Raw genomic sequence first — 26,123 nt, forward strand, 5'->3', positions numbered from 1 at the left:
AGATCCTCCTCATGAGCGAGATCCTCCTCATGAGCGAGATCAAGCTTTTCTTGGCAAACTTTCATCCTAGCGATACTCACCTTACCAGCGAGATTCAATCCAATTTCTAGCAAGATTTCCTTCTAGATCGAGATCCTCATCAAAAAATTAGCGAGATTTCCTTCATAAGTGAGATCCTCATTCTCCATATCTCGCTATAACTCTCCACGGTGAGTTGTTTGCTTGTTCTTCCCCAAGCAGTTGTCTGCTTATGCACACATTCTCTGTTACAACTTCAAAAATTCATAACTCAAAATACAGACCTCTTTCTACAAACATGTTTATAATTTAGTTAACTTTCTTACCCTAAAAGCTCAGCTAAAAAGTCCTTATAGTTTTTCCTAGAGCTTCCAATCTTTACCTCGGGCCCTGATTAATCCGAGATTCTGTCTCCTCTGCAAATTCCTCACTTTTGTTCTTCTTCTTTTGTAAACTTTCTCTGGCAACCTACCTCAAAAACTAGATTCTCCCAACTTTCAAATGGCACTGATTTCACTAAATTTGCTCATGTAGATTTTCGAAACCAAACTTTCGAAGTTCCTCTACCTTTTAATCTTCCTACTGCCTCCCGAGTTCAAGGGTTAACCACCACGTCACCCCATATTTAGTGCCTCCAGCCCAAGCTAATAAATGGGCTTCCTTATTTAATATATTTTCCTTTTCCTTTCTCAACAACTCCTATAAATAACATGGATTTTCACTTATTAGACATTTAGTGTATCATTCCTTTTATCTAAACATGCTTGTTTAAGAAATTTAGAATTTGGGGTTTACACTTAGCTACACAAGAGCTTATTTCTTCTTGCTTCCATCCTCTATTCTTCTTAAAACATGGTTTCATTTAACTCATTAGAAGACATCACATTACTTACTCTTACTTAAAGTAATTAGGGTTGGGGTTTTACAAATTCTTTCCCCCTAAAAGAAATTTCGTCCTTGAAATTTGCTCGAACCTACTTATAACTTAGACTTTGACAATATCCTTTGGTCGTAAACTTTACAACCTTCTTCTTTTCTTTCTTCTTCCCCCTTTTACTACGCTTTTGTTGCGCTACTCTGATATTAACTTTGTTCATATTAAATAATACTAGTATGTATGAACAACTTGGTCATCATAGTTCACTGTATTTGTCATACCTTTGAATTACTTGCTAGCTGTGAAATCAATATTTGTGTCAACGAGACCTCTCGACCTAACCGAGAGCACTTTTCCTAGGATGTCCTTTCTATCCATACTTGGGAGAATACATTCTTTGTACTATAACATTTCCCAAACTATGGCTTACCATACTATATACATAAGGTTTTCTTAACTGTACTAGTCCCTAGCTCAGTTACAATTTAAACTTCGAGCTATTACCTGGAACGTCAGCAGATCTGGACCTTTTCCTTTTTGTCTTCTGTTGACCATTTTGTTCCTTATTTTTATATTCAATGTACCCCTGGTACATTTCGAGCTCACTGTTGCTCATCTTTTCCCTCCTCTTAGGAGTAATCTGACTAGGACTTCCTCTAGATTACATCTTTTCCTCTGAATTCATTAGAATAGACTTCACGTTTGCCAGCAACCTCTGAGCAAACTTGCTATACATTCTATTTCTAGTGAAAAGTCTATGTTTACCTGCATGGCTCCCGACTTCCACTCAGGTATCGATAGTGGATTGAGTAATTCTATCGGCCTCTGCCCTTTAGGTTTCACTTGTTGACAAATCAAACATCACATAGTACTTTTCTTATTTTGCTAGACTATGCCTTAGTCTATTAGTCTAGAGTGGCCGTTTTGCTCACTCCTTATCATTCTTTACTGCATTACTACTTAACCGGGAAGGAACTCCTCTTGTTCTCTTCCTACAATCATAACTTGCCTTCTTAGTTGAGAGAGAATCTTTATTCAATCCCTCAACATCAATCCATAGTTAGTGTGGAGTGATCTTGACAATACCAATAACAACTTTTCTTTCATTCATGTGATTCTAGTTTAAGTACCATCATACCTTAGGTACTACTGCTCATATACCTTTTCTGTGTACTTCAGTATCGAGCTGCTCGGATACCTTCTCCATGTCCTTCAGTATCGAGCTATTCAATTTCTAAGATTGAGTTTCAGTACCTTCTCCGTGTACTTCAGTACTGAGCTACTCATACTCAACTTGCATATTCTTACCTCTCAATGACTTAGTTACCCAAAAACATTCTATACTAACGCATCCTCATGGTCATTAAAAAACATAACATAAATATAACATTAATGTGAGGTGCATTGTTTGGTAACTATTTGAGAATAGTTGTCATAAATAGCTTTCAGTAAGCATGCATTGCTAAACATTCATAAGCTTTACCAATTTACTTAAAACATTTAAAGCATTTAGAGTCACTCACTTCTGCTGCTGGAACCATATGACCATGAAATACAACCTGGTCTAACCAGAAATCACATTTGCTAAACGTGGCATACAACTACTTCTCTCGCAGTGTCTGCAAAACTATCCTCCAATGGTTCCGTGATCTTCCTTACTGCTTGAATACACCAATATGTCATCAAGGTGACACACTGGATTTGTTGTAAGCCTTATTTATTAATTCCTGTAACTAAACTTTCAACTTCTTAAGTTCTTCTGGCACCATGCTTAATGGTACCTGAAAAATAGGTGTTGTATTTGGAATTAAATCGATAGTAAGCTCAACTTCCTTGTCAGATTGTAAATCTGATAACTTTTTAGGGAAAAAATCCAGGAACTCTTGTACAATTGGTACATCCTTAGGTTTCATCTTCTCGTCCTATGAAATCGTCATATGGCTAAATAGGCTTCCCATCTTTTACTTAGCAGCTTTCTAGCCTTCACTGCTGATATTAGGCTTCCTGAAAGTATTCCTTTGCTTTCCACAAATATTTTCTCTTGCCTACCAAATCTCTCGAACATTATCCATCCTTAAAACAATTCATATTGTTGTAACATTTATTCGGAAAATCCATGCTTTAGAATGACATCAATTCCAGGAAATCTAATGGAATCACTTCATAACTATAATTATCAACAACTACCCCAGAGCCTGTAAAACTCTTATACTATTACAACCTCTCCAAGCATAATAATAACTACTTAGGTACATGCTCTCTACAATCTTCCCTACAAGCAGTGTAACATGCTAGATAACAATTAAGGTATAACACCATTGGCATATATACTGATACATAAAGTTACTTTACCATTCACAACATTAGGTAACTCCTCTGCCTCCTGGTAGGACACTTCGTAAAAACTCACCCTGCTGCTGAGATCGTCCTGCTTCCTTTCTCATTTTCCTTCTCTTGAATCCCTTCCTCGACTTCTGAGCCACTAGGCTTATCTATCGTCTATAAAGTCATTCCGTGTTCTATCTGAACTCCTTGACCTAGCTGGGCATTCCTTCTTGAAATGTCTTGTCTGTCTGTACTGGAAACATACGTCCCTTTATAACATGTCCTTCGATGATCCTTACCACAATTCGTGCATAAGGGTTTCTTACCCGTATCAGCTACCAGCTCGGTATGATGTCAAAAACTTGATCTATCATCCATACTAATCACAAGTCTTGGCTTCTTCCTTCCTACCCTATGCTGGCTTGTAGCTCTCTATCCTTTATCAATACCTATTAGGTCATTCTCAATACCGTACTTCCTTTCCGAATCTGCCAGAATTGATTTGACACTTTCTGTCAACCCCTTGGCGATCCTGTTAAATATTTTGTCCTCTAACTGAGGATCTCTTCCTGTTTGCGAAATCCTCGACTCCCCGTCGGAAGTCATTTCCTGATTTACCAGGTCTTTACCTTTCTGTGCCCTAAAATCCAGATTCCCTCGAGTATCGGAACTTCTAAAGGTAGGGTCAGGGTTCCCATTGTCTGTCTGCCTACTCTGTTGCCACTTTTACTTGACATCTTCCTCTTACTTAGGTAGTACACATGCTAAGGACTCAAGACTCAGACTTTTATATATAAACTTTTCTCCTCTCTTCCCAAAATATTTTGCTCTGATACCAACTTGTCACAGCCCACTCCAGATTACCTTTTTAACCTGGATGGAATGGTGACTGCAGCAGTTACCAACCCTTTTGCTGGAACTTACTGCCTATCTAACCTGTTAAATTTTTGCTCAAACCCTGAATACATACACATCATCAATATACCAAAATATTAACTTAGAACTTAACACATTTACATTATAGGGTTTCGCAGCATTGTTCATACATGAATATTACAATTTAGTGAGCCCCATCTAGAATACTAGTCACTAGACAGACACATGTGTACTAACTAATACAGGTCTTCAATTACGCTTCCTTCAACCTGATTCTTTGAGTGGCAGAGCAGCAGTAGAAAAGTCTTTTAGAAACTGATCGTTATCTGAAAGGGAAACATTTGAAAACGTGAGTTAGAAGCCCAGTGAGTGACTTAATAAAAACATAAATCTCATGCTTAAACTGAAAGCTCGAAAACATAATACTGGAACTAAAATATGCCCAGCAAACGTGGACATAAAACCTTTAAAACCATTGTATCTAAAACCTGAATCTTAATTGAGACCCCTACTTCGATCTTTTCATACTGAATTATGGCTAGGAGAGACCCCTACGTCGATCTCTTTAAATATACCGATGGGCATCTCAAGCAACTTCCTCTAAACATAAACATTGATAACTACTCTTAAACACCATTAAACATCAAGTTGAGAACGAGCATACGTCGCTCTAATTCCCAACATCTGTTACCTGCCAAGAGACCCATACTTCGACCTCTCTTTGCTGGTATATGGCCTAGGAGACCCATACCTCGGCCTCTCATTCAGAGCTACCTATGGCACATGGAGTTTTCTGTGTACCGTCAACACCTTAGGTACTTTTATTTAGATACCTTCCTTATCTTCAGTATCCTGCTCACTTAAGCTATCAAGTTCTCGAAGAGCATTAAAAGAATAGTTCTCAAATATAGCATATAATACTCTTTAGGATACCTTTCCTACCTTCAGTATCCCTTCCTCGTTATGTTTAGGAATACCAACGCATGTACTTTGTCAACTTTAGGTATTTAAAACATAGTACATCAAGCTTCATTCAACCTTAGCTTTAACCCTAACGCATGTTTCATACTTTGTAAAATAAGTTGGCTTAAATCATGTTGAACTAGCTTGTAAAAACTATTAGCATGCGTTAGATATGAAAAACATACTTGGAAAACTCTTACATTAGTAACCTCATGCATTGATAAACATTCATAAACATTAGAAATTCTAAACTATCCTTCTAGCCTAGGAGAAGATATGACTGCCTTTATCCTTAGTTGAGAGTGAACTACTAGATCTAACCCTCAATATCAACCTTAGTCGGGGAGAACCCTTTTGCTCAATCCCTTGATGTCATATTGCTCAATGTCATATTACATGTTTAGAATTGATTAAAGTTCTTACCTTAAAATTTCAGCCTTAAATGCCTTAGAGTTTAGCCAAGAGCTTCCAATCTTCACCTCGGGCCCTGATTAATCCGAGATTCTGCCTCCTCTGCAAATTCCTCACTTTTGTTCTTCTTCTCCTACAATCTTTCTCCAGCAAGCCAACCTCGAAAACTAAATTCTCTCAACTTTCAAATGGCACCAATTTCACTAAATTTTCTCATGTAGATTGCTGAAACCAAACTTTCAAATTTCCTCTGCCTTTTAATCTTCCTGCCGCCTCCCGAGTTCAAGGATTAACTGCCACATCACCCCATATTTAGTGCTTCCAGCCCAAGCCAATAAATGGGCTTCCTTATTTAATATATTTTCCTTTTCCTTTCTCTACAACTCCTGTAAATAACATGGATTTTCACTTATTAGACATTTAATGTATCATTTCTTTGGCTAAACATACTTGTCTAGGAAATTTAGAATTCGGGGTTTACACTTAGCTACACAAGAGCTTATTTCTTCTTGCTTCTATCCTTTATCCCTCCTAAAACATGGCTTCATTTAACTCATTAGAAGACATCACATTACTTAATCTTACTCAAAGTAATTAGGGTTCGGGTTTTACAAGGAGTCAGGTCGCAGAGTACAATCTCTTGTCCTCTTTGGCTCAATTCTTCTTGTGTACAACCACTTGTGGAAGAATTGGAAAAAGTGTCTCTCTCGAGCTCGGCTTCCTCCGCTCCTTGATCGGTGATGGTGGTGGTTCTCTTCCCTCTTGTTCTTCTCAGCACCACAGCACAACTCTAAAGATCTAAAACTAAGACTAAGCTAAAATTGAGACTAAAAACTGAGAGTTGAGAACTTGGAACTAAGGAACTTCCAAACTCTAGTGGGATTTCTTCTATTTATAGGTGTTGGTCTTCCAACTTGATGATGGGTAGCATTAAATTCCATACCCTGGTCAGCCGCCTGACACTCAGATGCTTTTCAGACGCCGCCCGCTGCAGGTGCCCATGCTTGCAAGTGGTGATTTGACACAAACAGCCTGAATCAATGAATCTTCCTTGCGTTGAATCCCTCCGACGCATGCCCATGCATTAGACTTTGCCTACGACACTTTTCTTAATCATGCGTTAGCCTTTTGTTGAGATCCTGCAATATCATGCTTTAGTGCCGCAGTATTTTAGCAATAAACATTCTTTTACATGAGTTTGATAGTGTTTTGAGTAATTCCATGCATTTCTTCTAAAAATGATGAGATTTTATGATTAAAGACCCTAATTGTTCCAACTTTTGAGCCACAATAACTTGTATTTCTACAAGTTATCACACTCCCAAATTTAAACAATGTTTGTCTTCAAGCATTCCATAAATAATTCTTTGTTATCTTCCTTGTCTTTAGTGTGCAGTGTTCACCTTTCATCATATTCACTTATAAGCATGAGACTGAAGTTTGGAAAATATAACGTATGTTGATTCTTTTCAAAAGGAATAAAGTTTTATTTCAGGTGCAGCAAGCTTTTCGTCAATAATTCCTTTCGTTTCTCAAAACATTCTCATTTTTTCTAAACCAGCAATGCATTAGATGCTTTTTTAAAATAGATGTCGGTTAAAAAGAAAAAGTATAAATTTTTTATTACCCATGCGTTGTTCCAGGTGTCCCACTTTCGTTTTGGCTTGCCCCCACGGGTGTCATGCGAGCATCCCAACGGGTGAGAGCCCTTCACAACTAAACTCATATTTAGCATTCATGTGTTTCAAGATACAGCTTCTTTAAACTAGATAGAGGAGTTTTGGGACGCATTGGTCTAGGAGACTTAACTTCGTTTTGGCTTGCCCCCACGGGTGTCATGCGAGCATCCAACTACGGCTAAGTGCCTGTTCCAACTTTTTAACTCATGCCACTTTAAGGTTTTTCTTTTAGAGTAATGATAGAGAAGTTGCGTTTAACATCTTTCTATTTTGTTTCCTTTCTTTTTGATGTAATCGATTAATGTGTCTTAACTCGGATTTCCCTCATCCCCAAATTTGGAGATCAGTTAAATCCTCATTGTTAAAAGAGAAACAAGATTTCGAAAAGGATTTAAGAGTTTCGAAAGGAGTTTTGATTTAAAGCTTGCATGCATTAGAAAGAAAACATGTAGTCTTTCTAGAAAAGTTCAGGCTTTGTTGGTTATCCTAACACCTACTCTGTACTTATAAATTTCATATTGTTAATATCATTGAGGTAAAGCAATGCACAAGACTAGAAAAATAGCCAAAGAACAAAAAAAAAAAAGTATGCTAAGGACAAACGCAAGGATAAAAAAATGATAGAAATTTCATTCATTTTCATTGGATAACTAATGGAATAAACGAACAAAGCAAACAAATACAAAAGATTAACAAATAAAACAAAGTACAAAGTAAACAACACCCCGAATCTTATTGTGCTAGCGTGTCATCCCTGCATTCTTCTGCAGGGTCTTCATCCATAAATCGCAGAGGGTTCCTAAGGTGAGCAGGTAGCGGTGGTAGGGAAAACATTCCGACCAAGACCTGATTAATATACTGAGTTGTTTAGATAAACTGGTCTTGCATTCTTCTTGTTTGTTGCCGCAAGTAATCCCTTAGAACCCTATTTTGTTGTTGAAGACTTTCAATGGATGCAGCCAGTGGTCTAAGTTGATCACTAATGAAAGTTTTCAACTCGTCAATATCAGTGCGTTATTGTGGCGGTGCTGGCTCTTCAGTTCTTTCAACTGGGTCTTCAATATTTCCTGCTTCACTTGATGTGAAACCCGAATCTCCATTTTCCTACTTAAATAAGTGATTAAAGGGTTAATTAGGAGAAAGTTAAATCCTATGTTATGTAAATAATCTAATAATTTTACAATTGTCATAATAACTGTAATAATTGTCACCTTCTGTGGATCAACAATTAGTAAGAGTGAATGTAAACTATAATGGTTAGGTATTATAGTTACGATAACCATATTTGATCCTAGAGTACGAGTAGAAAGGACCCTAAAAGGATGAAAAGAAGAAAAAACCTTGAAGAATTAAATCCTGAATAGTGAAGAAAGGATTGAAGAACTGAGGAAAATATAGAAAATTATTTGGGAAAATTCGTGTGGAAGTTGCACGGAGATAAACCATATTCACAGTAGCTAACAAGATTGGAAAGAATGAGAGTAGAGAGGGCGACACCAGTGAGAGTGGAGGCAGCGAGAGAATGGGAAAGAGCGAGTTTGATTTGAGCGAGAGAATGGGAGGGAGAGCGATATTAGAGAAGAGCGAGAGTTTGAGCGAGGAAGTTGGAGAGAGCAAGAGTGGAGAAAGCAAGAGTAGAAAGTTGGAGAGAGCGAGATTGTGAGTGAGAAAGTGGGAGAGAGTGAGAGTGGAGAGAGCGAGAGCAGCCTGAACGCCTCATTCAAACGTCACGCCCACGCGATCGAAGGAAACCACCTGTGCATCGAACGACTGGGCATTTATGTGTTGAATTTGGCCACGATCTTATAGATTATGCATTGAAAACCCTAAATTTAATACAAACAAAGCTTGAAGACGTAAGAGCAAACATCAATTAAAATTTAGATGTCTGATTAAGAGAAATTTTTAAACCCTAAGAAATTGTGTTGGATGCATTTGGGAAGAACACATTGAACAAAGGTGAAGTCAGCTTACGTTGATAAAGGGAGGATTAAACATTTGGCCATGCAGCCAAGTATGTGGTGTCAATACCATAGGAGGTTTGGACGCCTATAAATAAAGCCTTTGGGATTTCATTTTCAAATCAAAAATCATAAAATTCGTAAAAAAGAGGGGGAGAGTAGAGTGCATTGGATAGTGAGGGTGAAGGAGAATGCATCAAATTGAGATGAGAAGATCTCCCAATCTACTGGAGCGTTTGATGTAATTCCAAATCCATCTGAAAGATAAGAGAGTCTAGTGTTCATGGTGAGGCTGCCGGAGAAGAAGCTCTAAGCAATTGGGCTGTAGAATGAGAAAAAGACAGAGGGGTCGAGCTATTGGGTAAGCTGAGCCAGTCTTGATGTTTGAATGATTCCGGCTAAACCATGAAGAGTTATGAGCTAAGATTTTATGGTAAGATTTTTGAGACATTTTAGAATATTTTTGTAGAAGGAAGTATCTCAAAATAAGGTTTATAACTATGAGTAATCTAAGCTATAAATTGGATCTGGATTCTAGGGGTAAAAAGGGAGCCCGAGGAAGAAAAGGGAACTATTAGAAAGGCTCCTAAGCAATTAAGGTGAGTGTTATAGTTTTGATAATTAACACATAGTGTGAGTGTTATAGCGTTATAGTTTCGATATATCGTGAGTGTTATAGCTTTGATAATTAACACATAGTGTGAGTGTTATAGCTTTGATAATTAACACATAGTGTGAGTGTTATAGCGTTATAGTTTCGATATATCGTGAGTGTTATAGCTTTGATAATTAACACATAGTGTGAGTGTTATAGCTTTGATAAATAACACATAGTGTGAGTGTTATAGCATTATAGTTTCGATATATCGTGAGTGTTATAGCTTTGATAATTAACACATAGTGTGAGTGTTATAGCTTTGATAATTAACACATAGTGTGAGTGTTATAGCGTTATAGTTTCGATATATCGTGAGTGTTAGGTTGCTTTGATAGTAAATGCATATTATGAGTATTCACTTAGCTTTATACTCTGATATTGGAATATATGCATCTGTAGATACAAAATACATGCTTTTGGTGATAGGATGATTGCCATGATATTGTTTGTGTGTGACTGTGGAAACTGAGATTATGCCCGGGATATAGTTAGCATGCTTAACAAAAGGTGCTTAGCGAGAAAAATATGGTCTACTTTGGTCGGCAGGAAATAATAGTCGGTGACGATCGGCGGGAAATATGGTCAAGTACCTAAGCATGACTAGCGGGATAAATAAAATGGTCGATGTGCACATTGGTGGGAATTGGGGTCATAGGAAGGTTTCCATAGATGATTGTATTGATTGATGATATGATATGCATGCTACGTGTAGCTTTCGGGATAAAGATTACTGGTTGCATGATTATATTTTTGACTGTGCATGAGTTATAATGCGAGTGTTGGCATGTGATTGATTTCCCAAAAATAATGAGTTTCAAAGTGAAATTCATCTTAAAAGAACCATTCACTGGGCTTAGTAGCTCACACTCTTCAAAATATTTTCTTAATCCTCCCCCTCCCCCCCAGGTAGCGGAAGATGAGGAGTTCCAGGGTGCTGCCATGGTTGTCGTTGTAAACTTTGTTGTTAAATCCTTAAGTTGTATAAACGTTATATCACTGTCGTAATAAAAAGATGGGCCTACTTAATCTGTTATAGTTTATCTCCTTGACTTAATCATTCCGCTGTGTATAAGTTATAGTATGGTATCAGAGTTATTCCACAAGAATCATTAGGCAGTAAGTGTTAGCTGAAGGGTTGATAACTGCTGCAGTCGCATCCCTCTTCCAGGCTGAGAAGGTCGTCTGGGGGCAAGGTGTGACACTTGACCCTAACCCAGTTGGTTAAAAAATGACTAAAGGGGGCACAGAAGTTGGAATTGGAGTTGGTAAGAGCGAATGAAGGGGACTAGGGATTTCTTGGTCTACATCGGTAGGCTCATGGTGCGTTGGATCAAGACTCCCTTCTTGTGGGGCCAATGGTAAGTTTGGGATAGGGATGTTTAGGTCTGGCTGTGCTTCTTCATCAGTAAATGCATGCTCAGCCTCATAATCTTCATTCTCTAAAGCTTCATTGTTGTGTTCAATCACCCGAACGCATCTTCTTTTGGGGGCGCGTTTGGAGGGTCGAGGTCTGGCTGCCGCATCTTTGCGAGGTTGGGCAGGCTGGTGCGGCGAACCGCAAAGCAGACGCCTAATCAACTTTGTATCCATCAGACCATCGATTTTCTCATAATCATCCTCCAAAGGGCCCCCACGTTCACACAGCGCACAGATCAGCCAAGGGAAATAAAGTTGTCCTTATGGTTTGGTTTTAATGGCTTTGATCTAGTCCCTTATTATCCTCCCTACATCTAGAGGAATGCGTTGCATGATACAGTAAGTGGCCAGGACACGTTCTCTTGACAATGTCTCATCATGCGTTGTAGGCATGTGCTTTTCTTAATCAAATAATACCACAAGTTCATGTCTGGTTTCAGATTCCTGGAAGCTAACATCTTTACTCCATTTCTTGATGTTTGCCATTTGCTTCCAGGTTTGGCCACTATTCTTAACGCATCTTTTACTTGGCTCAGAGTCGAATGTTCCAAGATGTGGTTTCCCTTTGCGTCCGAGTTACTTGTAATATTGAACACTTCATTAATCTTATCAGCTGAGAAGCATACCAAAATGCCATCAACAAATATCGTACTTCTCTTCATATAAAACTCACTACTGTAAAATTGGCGGACAAGGTTGGGCCAAATTCTTGTATGCCTAATGCATAGCTGACCCTAGCCCATTGCTTCCACAGTTTTGGTTATATATGCCGGCAATGGGTTGCATTCGAGGAAGAAGCCCTTCTCTGCAAGAATGTCACTAAACTGATGCTTCTTCCCTTTGGTCTTTTTAGGTAATGCGTCAATTACCTTGAGCTTGCCCGCCTGTGCTTTGGCTTCCCATGCCAGCTCCCTTAATTCATTTTCCAATTCTCTTTGGAGAGCTGACTTCTTTTGCCCCTGCCTTGTGGGCTGATATTGTTCCAATTCCTTCTCTAACACTATATGCCTTGAGCAGCTCTCATGCATTGCACCCTCAGGATCCAATGCAGACTGCTCTTCTTCTTTCTCCAGAATTAATTTTCTTTTTTTTATCACTCTATTTGAATTTGATGGCCCTTCATTCGCGTCAGATTGACGAGGTTGCGACATGTCCGGGCCAACTTCCCTTTCTTCATCTTCTTCTTCTTCTTCTAACTCAGCTTCAAGCATCATCGCATAGCGCTTCGCTTCATCGATTTCAAGTGATGCGTTGGTTGGGTCAGGACGCATCACTTGTTCCTTTTCTTGGCCCTGATTCAAACTTGCCAAGATTGCTCTGAAGACTTCTTGCTCGTCTCTCCGAGCCAATTCTACGAGTTCGTCGATGTTTCGCTCTGACGTAGGACTATCAGAGCTGGGCCTTGGTGGAGTGATTGGTGGGGTGCCGGATGGGTATGCGGCGACCCTGGAGATGAAATGATAATTGGTGAATGCGGCGGAAGGGGTTGGTGGCTTCTTCTGCTTCAATCGAGTAAATGGTGGCTAAGGGTTGGATGGATAATAGTGGAGGTGGATGCAGTACGAGCGATGGTGCATTGTGGAGATGAACGGGGATAGGGTCATGTGTCGCACCCACCGGAGTAATATTTGGAATGAACGGTGCTGAGGCGGGCTTATGTAGGGTTTCTTGGCAGCCGCGGAAGAAGAAGGGCACTACTGCCTTGGTTTTGTGGGAGTTTTGAGTTTTGGTTTTGAGATGGTTTTGGGTTTTTGGTGAGTTTTAGAGGAAGGGTTTGTGGTGTTTTTGATGGGTTTTGACCGAGATGGTCGCTGGGAAGTAGAAGAAGGCCCGCTGTGCAAAGGCTTGGTCAGAACGGGGGTTTTTGAAGTTCGACGAGGGTTTGGAGGAGGTGACATTGAAGCAAACGAAGATGAGAAAGAGCTTATCGGCGACATGCCTTCGTAGCTTATCGATTAGTTTTGGCTATCAGATGCTGAAGAAATTACTGCCAAAGGATGACTGGAGTAACAGGCTTGATCGAGCGGCAGTGAAGCATTCATGCACTAGGTTTTTTTTTTCGAAGAATGCTTTGAAGAAGATGGAAGAAGAGAGACGATCGAAGCTGCGCGTTTTATAGGTCTGGGGAGAGAGAGTGGCGACATCAGGCACCGCCTGACGTCTGCATTTATTAAGGAGACGAAAGGACATGCCTAGGGCTTCCAAACAATCGAGTGTCTTGTGTTTTCGAGAATCGTCCCTTCAGTTTAGGCCATGCGTTGGCTTAAGTCCAATGCATCATTTTTATTCCCATCCTAAGCTTCTTCCGATTATACACAACTTTTTTTTTTCTTTTATTTAAAGCAAAATTAAATAAGACTCTTAAACAAGAAAGCAATAACATTCATTAATCAACTTAAAACGCAAAGACAAGCAACAATGAGTAAACAAAAACGCAGTGCTAAAATACATAATGCAAAAGAAATGAAGATAGAAGAAGCGTCCCTAGAATATGTGTCGATGTGAACGCAGGAGTGCTTCGACACAAGCCTCAGTTCGCTTCGCATAATACGAGGGATGGCTTTTGTTGTTCCACATCATCTTCAAAGTAAGGCTTCACTCTTTGCCCATTTACCTTGAACGTATTTGTGCCATTCACCCGCGTCAACTCTACTACTCTGTGGGGAAAGATTGTTTTGATCATGAATGGTCCTGACCACCTTGACTTTAATTTTCCTGGGAACAAACGCAATCGTGAATTGAATAATAAAACTTTTTGGCCAACAACAAACTCTTTCTTACTAATGCGTTGGTCGTGCCAACGTTTAGTTTTCTTCTTGTAGAGCTTGTTGTTCTCGTATGCGTTGAACTGCCATTCCTCAAGCTCATTGAGCTGCAATTTGTGTTGATCGCCCACGGCGTCCAATTTTAAATTCAGCTTCTTTACTGCCCAGAAAGCTTTGTGCTCCAACTCTAAGGGTAAGTGACAAACTTTTCCGAATACAAAGAAGTATGGAGACATACCTATGGGAGTCTTGTAGGCAGTCCTGTAGGCCCATTGTGCTTCATCCAACCTCTGTGCCCAGTCTTTCTACGATGCGTTGACAACTTGTTCCAGTATTGATTTTATTTCCTGATTTGATACCTCAGCTTGATCGTTGGGTTATGGGTGGTAGGCAGTAGCGATCTTCTGCCTGACATTATATTTGGCAAGCAAGTTTGAAATGATGTGGTTAATGAAATGTGTACCTTCGTCACTTACCAGGGCTCTTGGTGTTCCAAAGCGTGTGAAAATGTTCCTGGTAAGAAACTTAGAAACAGGCGACGCATCATTTCTGGCACAAGCTACTGCTTCCACCCACTTTGATACGTAATCTACTACAAGCAGGATATATTGTTGACCACAGGACAAGGGAAAAGGCCCCACAAAATCAATGCCTCAGACGTCAAATAATTTAACTTCAAGAATATTGTTCAGAGGCATTGCATCCCTTGATGAGATATTTTTGGTTCGTTGGCAAGGGTCACACTTGAGAACATACTCCCTTGCATCTTTGAAGAGGGTAGACCAGAAGTATCCGCTTTGAAGAACCTTCACAACGGTTCTTTGCCCTCCAAAATGCCCTCTGTAAGGAGAGTCATGATACTCAGCCAGGATGCATTGTGTCTCTTCCTTCGGAATGCATCGACGCATGATGGAGTCGGGACCTTGCTTGTAGAGAAACAATTCATCCCAAAAATAAAATTCTCTATCGTGTACCAACCATTTCTTTTGCTGAGAGTTAAAGTGTTCGGGGAATTGCTTGGTAGTTAAGTAATTAACTATGTCTGCGTACCAAGGTTCCCTGCCTTAGACTTTGAATAAGCTTTCATCAGGAAATGCATCTTTGATTTCATTTTCTTGATCTTGTATTTCCTGATTCTCTAATCTGGACAGGTGGTCGACCGCCTGATTCTCAGTCCTCTTTCTGTCCTGAATATCGATGTCAAATTCCTGTAATAACAGTACCCATCTAATTAATCTTGGTTTTACGTCTTTTTTACTCATCAGGAACTTAATGTCTGAGTGATCTGTATAGATGGTTGCTGATGCACCAACTAAGTAAGATCTAAACTTTTCGATGTCAAACACTACAGCCAGCATTTCTTTCTCCGTGGTTATGTACTGTTCCTGAGAGTCATTTAGTGTTTTGGACGCATAAGAGATGGGGTGTATCAAATTCCCTTTCTTCTGCCCCAACATGTACCTACTACAACATCACTTGCGTCGCACATTAGAATGAAACGTTGCATCTAATCCGGTGCTATTAGTTCTGAAGCTGTAGTCAACGCATACTTTAGTGTTTCAAATGCATCGTAGCAGTCGTCATTGAATTCGTAGGGTTGGTTCGCTTCTGATAATGTGCTCAGAGGTCGCGCAATTTGAGAAAATCCTTTAACGAACCTTCGATAGAAGCCAACGTGTCCTAGAAAACTTCGTAGAGCTTTTACATTTGATGGTGGAGGAAGTTTAGCTATGACATCTATCTTGGCCTCATCAACTTCCAACCCAGCTTTAGATACCTTGTGGCCTAAAACAATGCCTTTAGTCACCATAAAGTGACATTTTTCCCAATTCAACACAAGATTTGTTTCCTCGCATCAAGCGAGGACGGCCTCGAAGTTATCTAAGCATGATTGAAATGAGTCTCCAAAGACTGAAAAATCGTCCATGAAAACTTCAACGGTCTTTTCCAAGAAGTCAGAGAAAATTTCCATCATGCACCTTTGGAATGTTGCAGGTGCGTTGCATGGTCCAAAGGGCTTGCGCCTGAACGCAAACGTTCCAAAGGGGCAAGTGAATGTTGTCTTTTCCTGATCTTCTGGGTCAATTAAAATCTGGTTATAGCCAGAGTATCCATCAAGGAAACAGCCATTTGGTCAATGAAGGGGAGAGGGAAGTGGTCTTTCTAGGTTGCCGCATTGAGTTTCCTATAGTCCATGTAGATCTGCCAACCCGTGACAGTCTTTAAAGGGATGAGCTCATTGTTACTATTGTCTATCACTATTGTTCCCCCTTTCTTGGGGACGCATTGAACTAGGCTTACCCAGTTGCTATCTGATATAGGGTAGATTACTTCTGAATCCAACCACTTTAAGATTTATTTCTTGACCACTTCCTTCATTATGGGATTCAGCCTTCGTTGAGGCTCAATCGATCCAGTCTTCCCTTCTTCTAGCCTGATTTTATGCATGCAATAAGATGGGCTGATGCCATGGATGTCAGCCAGCGTCCAACCTATTGCACGCATGTGCTTTTGCAACATCTGCAAAAGAGAATGTTCGTTAGGCTCGGTAAGATTTGAGGAACTAATTAGAGGTAAGGTTTTGTTTTTTGATTAAGTAACAGTTTCAACTCTAGTTCTGGTGGTTCCTCTAATGATGGACACGTTGGTTTCATCCGCCGCTCACTCAGACTTGGCGACTCGGGTTCTTTCATGTTTTCTTCCAACGCGAGGACCTCACAAACATGGGTCGCTTCCTCTTCGGGCAACTCTATTCTGTTCAGTTGACATTCTTCACTATCCGAGAACTTTAATGCATTTCACACATTAAACTTCACTTCCTGATTGTCTACACGCATGGTTAATTCTCCCTTATGCACGTCTATTAATACTTTCCCAGTGGCTAGAAAGGGTCGTCTAAGAATAATTGGTACATCCCTGTCTGTGTCATAGTCTAGGATGATGAAATCCGCTGGGAATATGAAGTTGTCAACTTTTACCAGAACATCTTCAATCTTTCCTTCAGGGTACTTGATCGTCCTGCCAGCGAGTTGAAGAGTTACAGAAGTGGGTTGTGCTTCACCAATTCCCAATTTCTTGAAGATTGAGAGTGGCATGAGGTTAATGCTTGCTTCCATATCACACAACGTATGTCCCATGTCCAACCCTCCGATTGAGCATGGGACTGTGAAGCTTCCCGGGTCCTTCTGTTTCTTGGGTAGTCTGTTGCTGACTAACGCATTACACTCCTGCGTTAGCGCAATTACTTCCGTCTCGCTAATTCTCTTTTTCTTTGTCAAAATATCCTTAAAAAATTTGACGTATTTTGGCATTTGTTCCAAGGCTTCTACAAGTGGAATATTGATGTGAAGTTGCCTCAGGAGTTCAAGAAAATGCTTAAATTGATGTTCATCATTCTTCTTCATCAAGCGTCTAGGGAATGGTGCGTTCAGCTGCACTGAGGTTTTCCCGCGTTAGACGTGCTTGGCTCTAAATGGCTTGTGGATTCAGGCGTCCTTTCTTCTTAATCTTATAATGCCGTTTGGCGTGTGTTGAGTTCTTTTGAAGGATTGTTGGCTCTTGGGTTCATGGTTCTTTCTTCAAGAGCTTTGCCACTTCGCAATGTCACCGTATTACATTGCTTTTTCTCATTGTTATTCCCGGGGTTTCCGTGTTGCTAGGCAAGACTCCAGGCTGCTGATTCTTCAACTCACTCGCAATTTGCCTCACCTGTATCTCCAGGTTTCTGATGGACAACGCCTGGTTTTTTAGTAATGCATCGTTCTAAGCGATATACTTCTTTAAGAGGTTTTCAAGCGGAAATGCTGAACTCGACACATGACCTTCTCTATTAAAGGATTGTTGGTGTGGTTGCTGCGTTGGCTGGAATGCAGGCGACGGTCCTTGCCTTTGCTGCTGGTTCACCCCTGGGTGGTGTGGCTCCTGTTGATTACCTACCCAAGAGAAATTTGGATGGTTCCTCCATCCGGGATTATATGTGTTTGAGAATGAGTTATTTTTAATAAAGCATATCGATTGTGGATTTTGTGGGCAATCAGAGTAGGAATGGAGATCTCCACAGCCCACACGGCTAACCATGGGTTGTGTGAATGTTTCTACCTAATTTACCTTTTGTTGGTTTGATGCGTTCCCTAGTGACATATTCTACAAAAGGTTTGTCATAGTAGCCACTTGTGCAGAGAGCGTGGCTATTGCGTTAGAGTCAATAGAATTCACATTCTGAGATCGTCTTTTCCTTTATGCTCTTGCCTCATAAGTTTCATCCACCCATTCCATATTATGCTTGGCAATGCAGTCTAGCTTCAGTATAAGATTTGTCCATGATACCACCAGTTGTAGTTGCGTCAGCTGCCATTTGAGATGCTTTGTTTAATCCGCCATAGAATGTCTCCATCTGGATGGTTAACGGTAATCCATGATCGGAGCAATTCTTGACTAATCCTTTAAAACGCTCCTATGCGGCGCTCAAGGTTTCAACTTCTACCTGCTCGAAGTTCATGATCTCTCTCCGCCTCCTTGCATTTGTGGTGGGTGGGAAGTATTTCTGCATGAATTTCTCCACCAACTTTTCCCAGGTTGTGATCTCACCAGGCTCCAAAGGACTTACCCATTGCTTTTCGTCATCATGCAGAGAATGTGGGAATAAAGATAGCCTGATAGCTTCTGGGTGATTCCAGGAATCATAAATGAGTTACACGTTTCCAGGAAACGTTTCATGTGGGCGTGAGGGTCTTCTCCTCGAGCACCCCTAAATTGTCCAGCTGTTTGGAGCATTTATAACATCATAGATTTCATCTCAAATTTGGTCCCATCTGGCGTTGGATATATGATCCCGGGTGAGAAATCATACAACCCAGCAGACGCATACTCCCTCATGGGACGCGTACTACTGTTTGCCATTATGATAGGATTTTGCGCAGCGTGGGCTAGTTGTTGAGCTAAGTTTTGATTTTCTTGTTCTTCTGCCATTTGTTGTTGCCTGGTTTGTTGTCTGAGCAATTGTTGCCTTAACCTACGACGATGATTAGATCGATTTCTTCGTCGGAAGGTCTTTTCAACTTTAGGGTCGTATACAAGTTCAGGAGTGCTCTCCCTGCTCATAAACGTTTACAAGCTTCGGCTTATCTCGTAATACTCCCTCAGCTGAAGTATTCATACAAAAGATACAAGCAAAATTTTTGGTTATTTTTATTGTTGAATCCCCGGCAACGGTGCCAAAAACTTGTTCGTTGATTTTGTGATTTGAGCTTAGGAGTGTATTGTATAAAATAATTTGGAAAAATAAGTATGTATGAATGATGCGTTGATGCGTTGATGCGTTAATAACGCGTTGATGCGTTAGAGATGTGCAATAGGATGCATGACACTCCTCTATTGATGTTCAAGTTTTCCTAAATCAGATCCAAGTATAAATCCAACTTAGGTTTCTGTAAGTCCAGGGTCGAACTCAGGGATTCAGATTAAAGCTAACGCAGACCTTGCATTGTAACTGTTATGTTGTGTGTGTGTCCAAGAAGATACAAAAGGGTCGAGTAGAGAATGATGGGTCGTATGAAAATGGCGTTTGATGCAAATGATATGCGTCGATCTAAGTTGGATGTACACGAATAAGAATATGATGCGAATGAGATGACTTGTTTATCTCCGTTTATGCGTTGGACTCTATTCAACACTTCTCAATGTGAATATCATACAATACCTATCTCTAGGATGTATGCGTTAAACACAGGATGCAATAAAATACCAGTGAGTCTATCTCTAGATGTACTAGGCGTTCTAACTTGATGCTGGCTTACTTATTCTCTCGAATAGTTTAAGCTAAAGATGTTTTTACCAATTGATTTAGTTGGCTTAAGCGTTCGAAATGGAATGTTGCATGAAGTATAGATGCATCCAACATAAATAAGAAATAAACAATGACTAAGTATGATAGATCAAATATGTGAATTTATAAAGAAACTGATTGTCTTTACAAAACCAATACTTACTCAGATGAAAAGATGAAAGCGATAAGTAAGATGAAATGGAAGGATTCAAGCCGTAGAGTACAATCTCTTGTCCTTTTTGGCTCAATTCTAGTTGTGTACAACCACTTGTGGAAGAATTGGAAAAAGTGTCTCTCTCGAGCTCGGCTTCCTCCGCTCCTTGATCGACGATGGTGGTGGTTCTCTACCCTCTTGTTCTTCTCGGCACCACAGCATAGTTCTAAAGATCTAAAACTAAGACTAAGCTAAAACTGAGACTAAAAACTGAGAATTGAGAACTTGGAACTAAAAAACCTCCGAACTCTGGTGGGATTTCTTCTATTTATAGGCGTTGGTCTTCTCCAACTTGATGGTGGGCAGCATTAAATTACATACCCTGGTCAGCCGCCTGACACTCAGATGCTTTTCAGACGCCACCCGCTGCAGGTGCCCATGCTTGCAAGTGGTGATTTGACACAAGCAGCCTGAATCAATGAATCTTCCTTGCGTTGAATCCATCCGATGCATGCCCATGCGTTAGACTTTGCCTGCGACACTTTTCTTAATCATGCGTTAGCCTCTTATTGAGATCCTACAATATCATGCATTAGTGTCGCAGTGTTTTAGCAATAAACATTCTTCTGCATGAGTTTGATAGTGTTCGAGTAATTCCATGCGTTTCTTCTAAAAATGATGAGATTTTATCATTAAAGACCCTAATTGTTCCAACTTTTGAGCCACAATAACTTGTATTTCTACAAGTTATCAGGCCCATTCGGGGAGAAAAGAGCCCGTCACGATCAAAGTGGGCTGCTCTAAAAGGTCGACTCTCCAGTGATGAAACAAGTCGCAATACTAGTGAAAAATACGCCAATGAAGAAGGAGCCACTCCTGAAGAGGCTGTCGGATTCAGAGTTTCAGGAAAGGCTGGATACGGGTTTCTGCTTCCAGTGCAATGAAAAGTACTCCTCGAGGCATGGCTGCAAAATGAAGGAGAGTAGACACCTAATGTTTTTTTTATTGCCAATGACGAGGAGGGCTCAGACAATGATGAAACCATGGGAGAAGAGGAAAGACCGGAGCTGAGCGCAATAAAAACCATCAGGAATGCGCAACTGACATTGAAATCGATGCTGGGATTTTCGACCAAAGGAACCATGAAACTAAAAGGCACGATCCGAGGCAAGGTAGTTACAATACTCATAGACTCAGGCACATCCCACAATTTCATTCACCAAGATATGGTAAGAGAGCTCAATCTTCCTTTAAAACAGAAGGCCAAATTCAGGGTAGTGATCAGGAATGATACTTCTATCCAAGGGAAAGAAGTTTGTAAGGAGGTGGAACTTCAACTCCCTGGGCTACTAGTCAAGGCAAACTTTCTAGCCATTGAGTTAGGCTAAATGAATGTAGTGTTGGGGATGCCTTGGTGTGTACCACTGGATTCATGGGCATTCACTGACCTTCACTAAGAATATCATTTTTGTCGGGTGATTCCCAGGTGGTGCTCCGTGGAGATCCTTCATTGATGAAAGCTGAAGTATCCTTTAAGACCCTGTCCAAAACATGGGAGGAGGAAGACATGGGGTCCCTAATCGACTTTCAGCATTTGGAGATTGAGGAAGGGAACATGAACGAGGAGATGGGGAGATAGCAAACCGAGAAGCTACCAATCATGATACAACTAGAGGAAAATAATGAAATATTCAACACCCCTTCAACTCTACCTCCAATACGCATGGTTGATCATTACATACTAACCGTGGAAGGGTAGAAACTAGTCAACGTCCAACCATATAAGTATGGCCATGCGCAAAAAGAAGAAATAGAGAAGCTGGTCAGTGAAATGTTGCAAGCATGAATCATTTGGCCAAGTCGAAGCCCATATTCCGACCTGGTCCTCTTAGTAAGAAAGAAAGATGGAGGTTGGCGCTTTTATGTAGATTACAAGAAGTTAAATCAGGCCACCATTGCGGATAAATTTCCTATTCCAATCATCGAAGAGTTGTTAGATGAGTTACATGGGGCATCAGTGTTTTCAAAACTAGATCTCAAGTCAGGTTACCATCAGATTCGAATGAGGGAAGGTGATATAGAAAAGACAGCTTTCCGGACACACGAAGGTAACTATGAATTCTTGGTGATGCCGTCCGAATTAACCAATGTGTCACACCCCGCCTCGAGCCCCCACTCCTGAGCCCGAGGATAGGCGTGAGGGACCGCAGATACCACCCTTTTGAGATATCTACTGCCCATCTGAACCTCTTTACCACACTCAGTAAACTTTAAGTCAAAGGGATAACAACAACTGATTATGCAGGCCCATTTTATTACAACCATGTAATGTTTATACAACTTCAAGACTTAACTACAAAGTTTACAACAACCAATCTTTAAAACCCTCTGGAAGTGTAACTGTGGCTTGTCGCAGACCTTGACCTTAGCAGCACCTTGGAACTTCTCACCTTTGGCTACCAGGGAAGAGAAACACGAAAGAAAAGAATGAGCTTCATAAAGCTTAGTAAGTGGTAAGCACTTCTAGAGTCTATTTCAACAAGCATATCATAAATACAAGGTTACATTCAAACCTCAGCTTTGAATGGGTCTGTTCTCAACTCCATCTACACACACGGTAGATAGCTAAACTGATAACTACCTAAAATGAGTATGTTGTCAACCTACACACGCTGTAGATAGTTAACTGTTACTAATTACAAACGCTTACTCTTTTTCGTTCCCTTTGTTCCCTATGTCCTCTATGTGCACATAGCTCCCCGTTCATGGGCTCAGAAGCTAGCCAGTCAGCCCTTTGACCATCCCATACGAGGTTCCTCCCATAGGCTCAGGAACTAGACCTCTCGGTCACCTAACCATCCCGTGAAGTTTTGCTTTCGGGCTCAGGAACTAGGTCTATTGACCCCCTGACCATCCTGATCACATAATCTCATTCTCATGCTAGATACTCATTCATAACATAAGCATATATATTTTTACTCTAAAAGATATGCTTTAAGACTTAAAGGAAATACCACTCACCTTGGTAAGGATAGGAATCTTTCTCTTAGAAGTTCCTTGATCTTCTCGGGCTCCTCTTTTGAATCCTAAATTCCAGATTCAACTTAAAGCTCAAATTAGTCATAGTTCTAGACTTTATCTCGAGTTACTTCCTTCTAAAATATGTTCTAAAATGTCTCAGGAAGCTTACCCTAAAATCTCAGCTTAGAACTCCTCGTGGTTTTTCCGGACTCTTCAAAAAATCAAGCCTTGCTCAGCTTACCAGATAGCTCGACCCTTCTATATCTTCCTCATTCTCCAGTCCGATTCCTTGGAGCTTCTTCTCCAGAAGCCCTACCGTGAAAATTAGACTCTCAAATATTTCAGGTGCCTTTAAAATCACTCCAAACACACGAGTATTCTGGGAGAAATCCTCGTCCCAATTTGATGCTACTTCCAAACCTTCCTGTCCGACAGCATCTCCTCTCTTGGAACCTCTTGACCCATGCATGGTCTTGCTACCAACACATGTGTTCCTTCATCAATTTATAGTTTCCTCACAATCAGCCTTCATACACTCTTCTTAATGTCCTTTGAAGATAGTTTGAGTTATGATCTAAAGTCCTTGGCCCTATTTATAGGTGTCCAAAATCTCTCCAAGGCCAACACCTCCTACTTGGCCGCATGTCCAAGTGTCTTTTCCCAACACTATCAATGCAACCTTCATGCCATCGCAATCTAAGGTGTCTTCCTCTTCCTTAGCCATCACATAATGCTAAAATTTGCATGTCTTCTTATGCATCCACCTCATTTGCTTAAGGCATAAGATTTCTTTCCAACAAGCCACATGTTCGAATGATGACCTTGAATGCGTCCATCCAATCTCATATTCGCTCATCCTACCTCAATGCGTCCATACAATCTCATATGCATTCATCCAACGTCATATGCGTCCATCCAACTTCATATGCGTTCATCCAATCTTCGCGCCCTTGTGGTGTCCTTTTAAATCTCAACATAACACCCTTCAAGCCATTGCCGCCTAGCACCTTTCCCATATGCGACCTACTAACCTCAATTGTGCCATTTCCAATTAACGCAACTTTACCTTGTCCATCCGATTGACGCAACTTGGTCGCATATGCTAGATACTCGCAAGGCTCATCCTTTTCCGCAAGCCCTCTACCGCATGGCTTACCTTTGCCCTATGCGCTCAACTAGGATTTTGACCAACCTTTTTCCAACACATATTATTTTCCTTGTCCTATGTGCCCACATGCTCTCGGATGTCCAACGCATATAGCACATCACCAACGCATAACAACCTTACATACCGTAAGGCTTAGTAACGCAAGGCGTTTCACCATGCGTCCACCATGGCTTGGTCTCATCGCATAGCTCATTGACTAGTACTGCTGCCGCATAGCCTATCACACCCCGCCCCGAGCTCCCACTCTTGAGTCTGAGGAGAGGCATGATATTAACTGATGCTACTTTGGTTAACATACTAGTTTCCTTTTATAAGCTTACTTCCAACAGCAGTGGAAAAATATTACATGCTTTACTTAGAAACTAGTTTACAATTTCAAGTTACATTTACATGAAGGACACTGCCTCGACTACCAATCCCATATAATACTATTTCTAGACTTGTGGCAGACCTTGACCAATGTCGCAACCTGGGCTCTTCTTCTATCTGCGAGAGAAACACAGAAACAAACCATGAGCTTTACAAAGCTCAGTGAGTGGTATCACAAGTACATTGGCTGTTGCATGCGTTTCTTCTAGCCACACTTTGGCTTCCTTTCAACACCTAAATAACCTCTAAATGAGCAAGGCCAACACATGGGTTATACTTAGCCAAATTTTTACTAGTTAAGGCTTATCTCAAAGCTACTAAACAATCTTTATTTAAACACTTTGAAATTTCCTTCACTTCAACATAGGATTTAACTTTCACTTAGTTAATTCCCTTAACCACCTGCTTAAGTAGGGAAAATGGAAATCCGAGTTTCACATTTACTTTCCCCTTAAGAAAATTTCGTCCTCGAAATTTACTCGAACTAACTCCAGTTTAAGGTTTCATAACAACCACTGTTGTAACCTCTTATAACCTTGTCTATTACCATGCTTCCACTGCGCTACTCTGATACTAACTCCTTAGTTTGTCCAACGATACCTCACCTAGCCATCTCTAAGCTAGATGTTGAACCAAACTATCTACAACATAACTTTTTTATCTCAAATACTACATGAGAATAACTTAAATTCATACTTACCTTTCTCGGTAGATCTTCAGGTACTGTTGTGAGTTCCAGCTCCGGTTGCCTGCTAGGTCATGCTATTTTCACTATTCTTCTTAGTCTCACTTTGACTAATTTCTTAGGTTTCTCTTTAAACCTTTACTCTACCATACTTCCCTCTGGTTTTACTTAAACTCAACCCTCAGTTTTCCAAGAACATATACTTTGATACCAAACTAGTATCAACCAACCCTTCAACTTTCCCAGAAACTTATGCTCTGATACCAAGTTGTCACACCCTGCCCCGAGCCCGCAGTCCTGAGCCTAAGGAGAGGCATGAGGGACCGCAGATACCACCCTTTTGTGATACCTACTGTCCAACTAAACCTCTTTACCACACTCAGTAAACTTTAAGTCAAGGAGATAATAGCAACTAATTAAGCAGGCCCATTTTATTACAACCATTTAATGTTCATACAACTCCAAGACTTAACTACAAAGTTTACAACAACCACTCTTAAAACCCTCGGGAAGTGTAACTATGGCTTGTGGCAGACCTTGACCTTAGCAGTAGCCTAAAACTCCTCACCTTTCGCTACCTGGGAAGAAAAACATGAAATAACAGAATGAGCTTCACAAAGCTCAGTGAGTAGTAAGCAACTTCTAGAGTCTATTTCAACTCATCAATAACAAGCATATCATAAATACGAGGATTACATTCAAACCTCAGCCTTGAATGAGTCTGTTCTCAACTCTATCTACACGCACGATAGATAGCTAAACTGATAACTACTTAAAATGAGTCTATTCTCTACCTACACACACGATAGATAGTTAAGTAATACTAATCATGAACGTTTACTCTGCTGAGTTCCCTTTTGTTCCCAATGTCTCTTATGTGCACATAGCTCCCTGCGCATGGGCTCAGAAGCTAGGCCCGTAGGCCTTCTGACCATCCCATACGAGGTTCCTCC

At 40.6% G+C, this 26,123-nt stretch overlaps 1 protein-coding gene across 1 annotated transcript; it reads right to left on the reverse strand.

Moving 5' to 3' along the window:
* Positions 1 to 16,747: 16,747 nt before the first annotated feature.
* LOC120077284 (uncharacterized) lies at positions 16,748 to 17,086 on the reverse strand. Its single transcript, XM_039031174.1, has one exon. It carries the CDS (start codon positions 17,084 to 17,086, stop codon positions 16,748 to 16,750), a length of 339 nt encoding a protein of 112 aa, XP_038887102.1.
* Between the last annotated feature and the right edge of the window lie 9,037 nt (positions 17,087 to 26,123).

Source organism: Benincasa hispida, chromosome 5 (genome assembly GCF_027475165.1).
Source record: "Benincasa hispida cultivar pf3 chromosome 5, pf3_genome.v1.1, whole genome shotgun sequence".
NCBI lineage: Eukaryota > Viridiplantae > Streptophyta > Magnoliopsida > Cucurbitales > Cucurbitaceae > Benincasa > Benincasa hispida.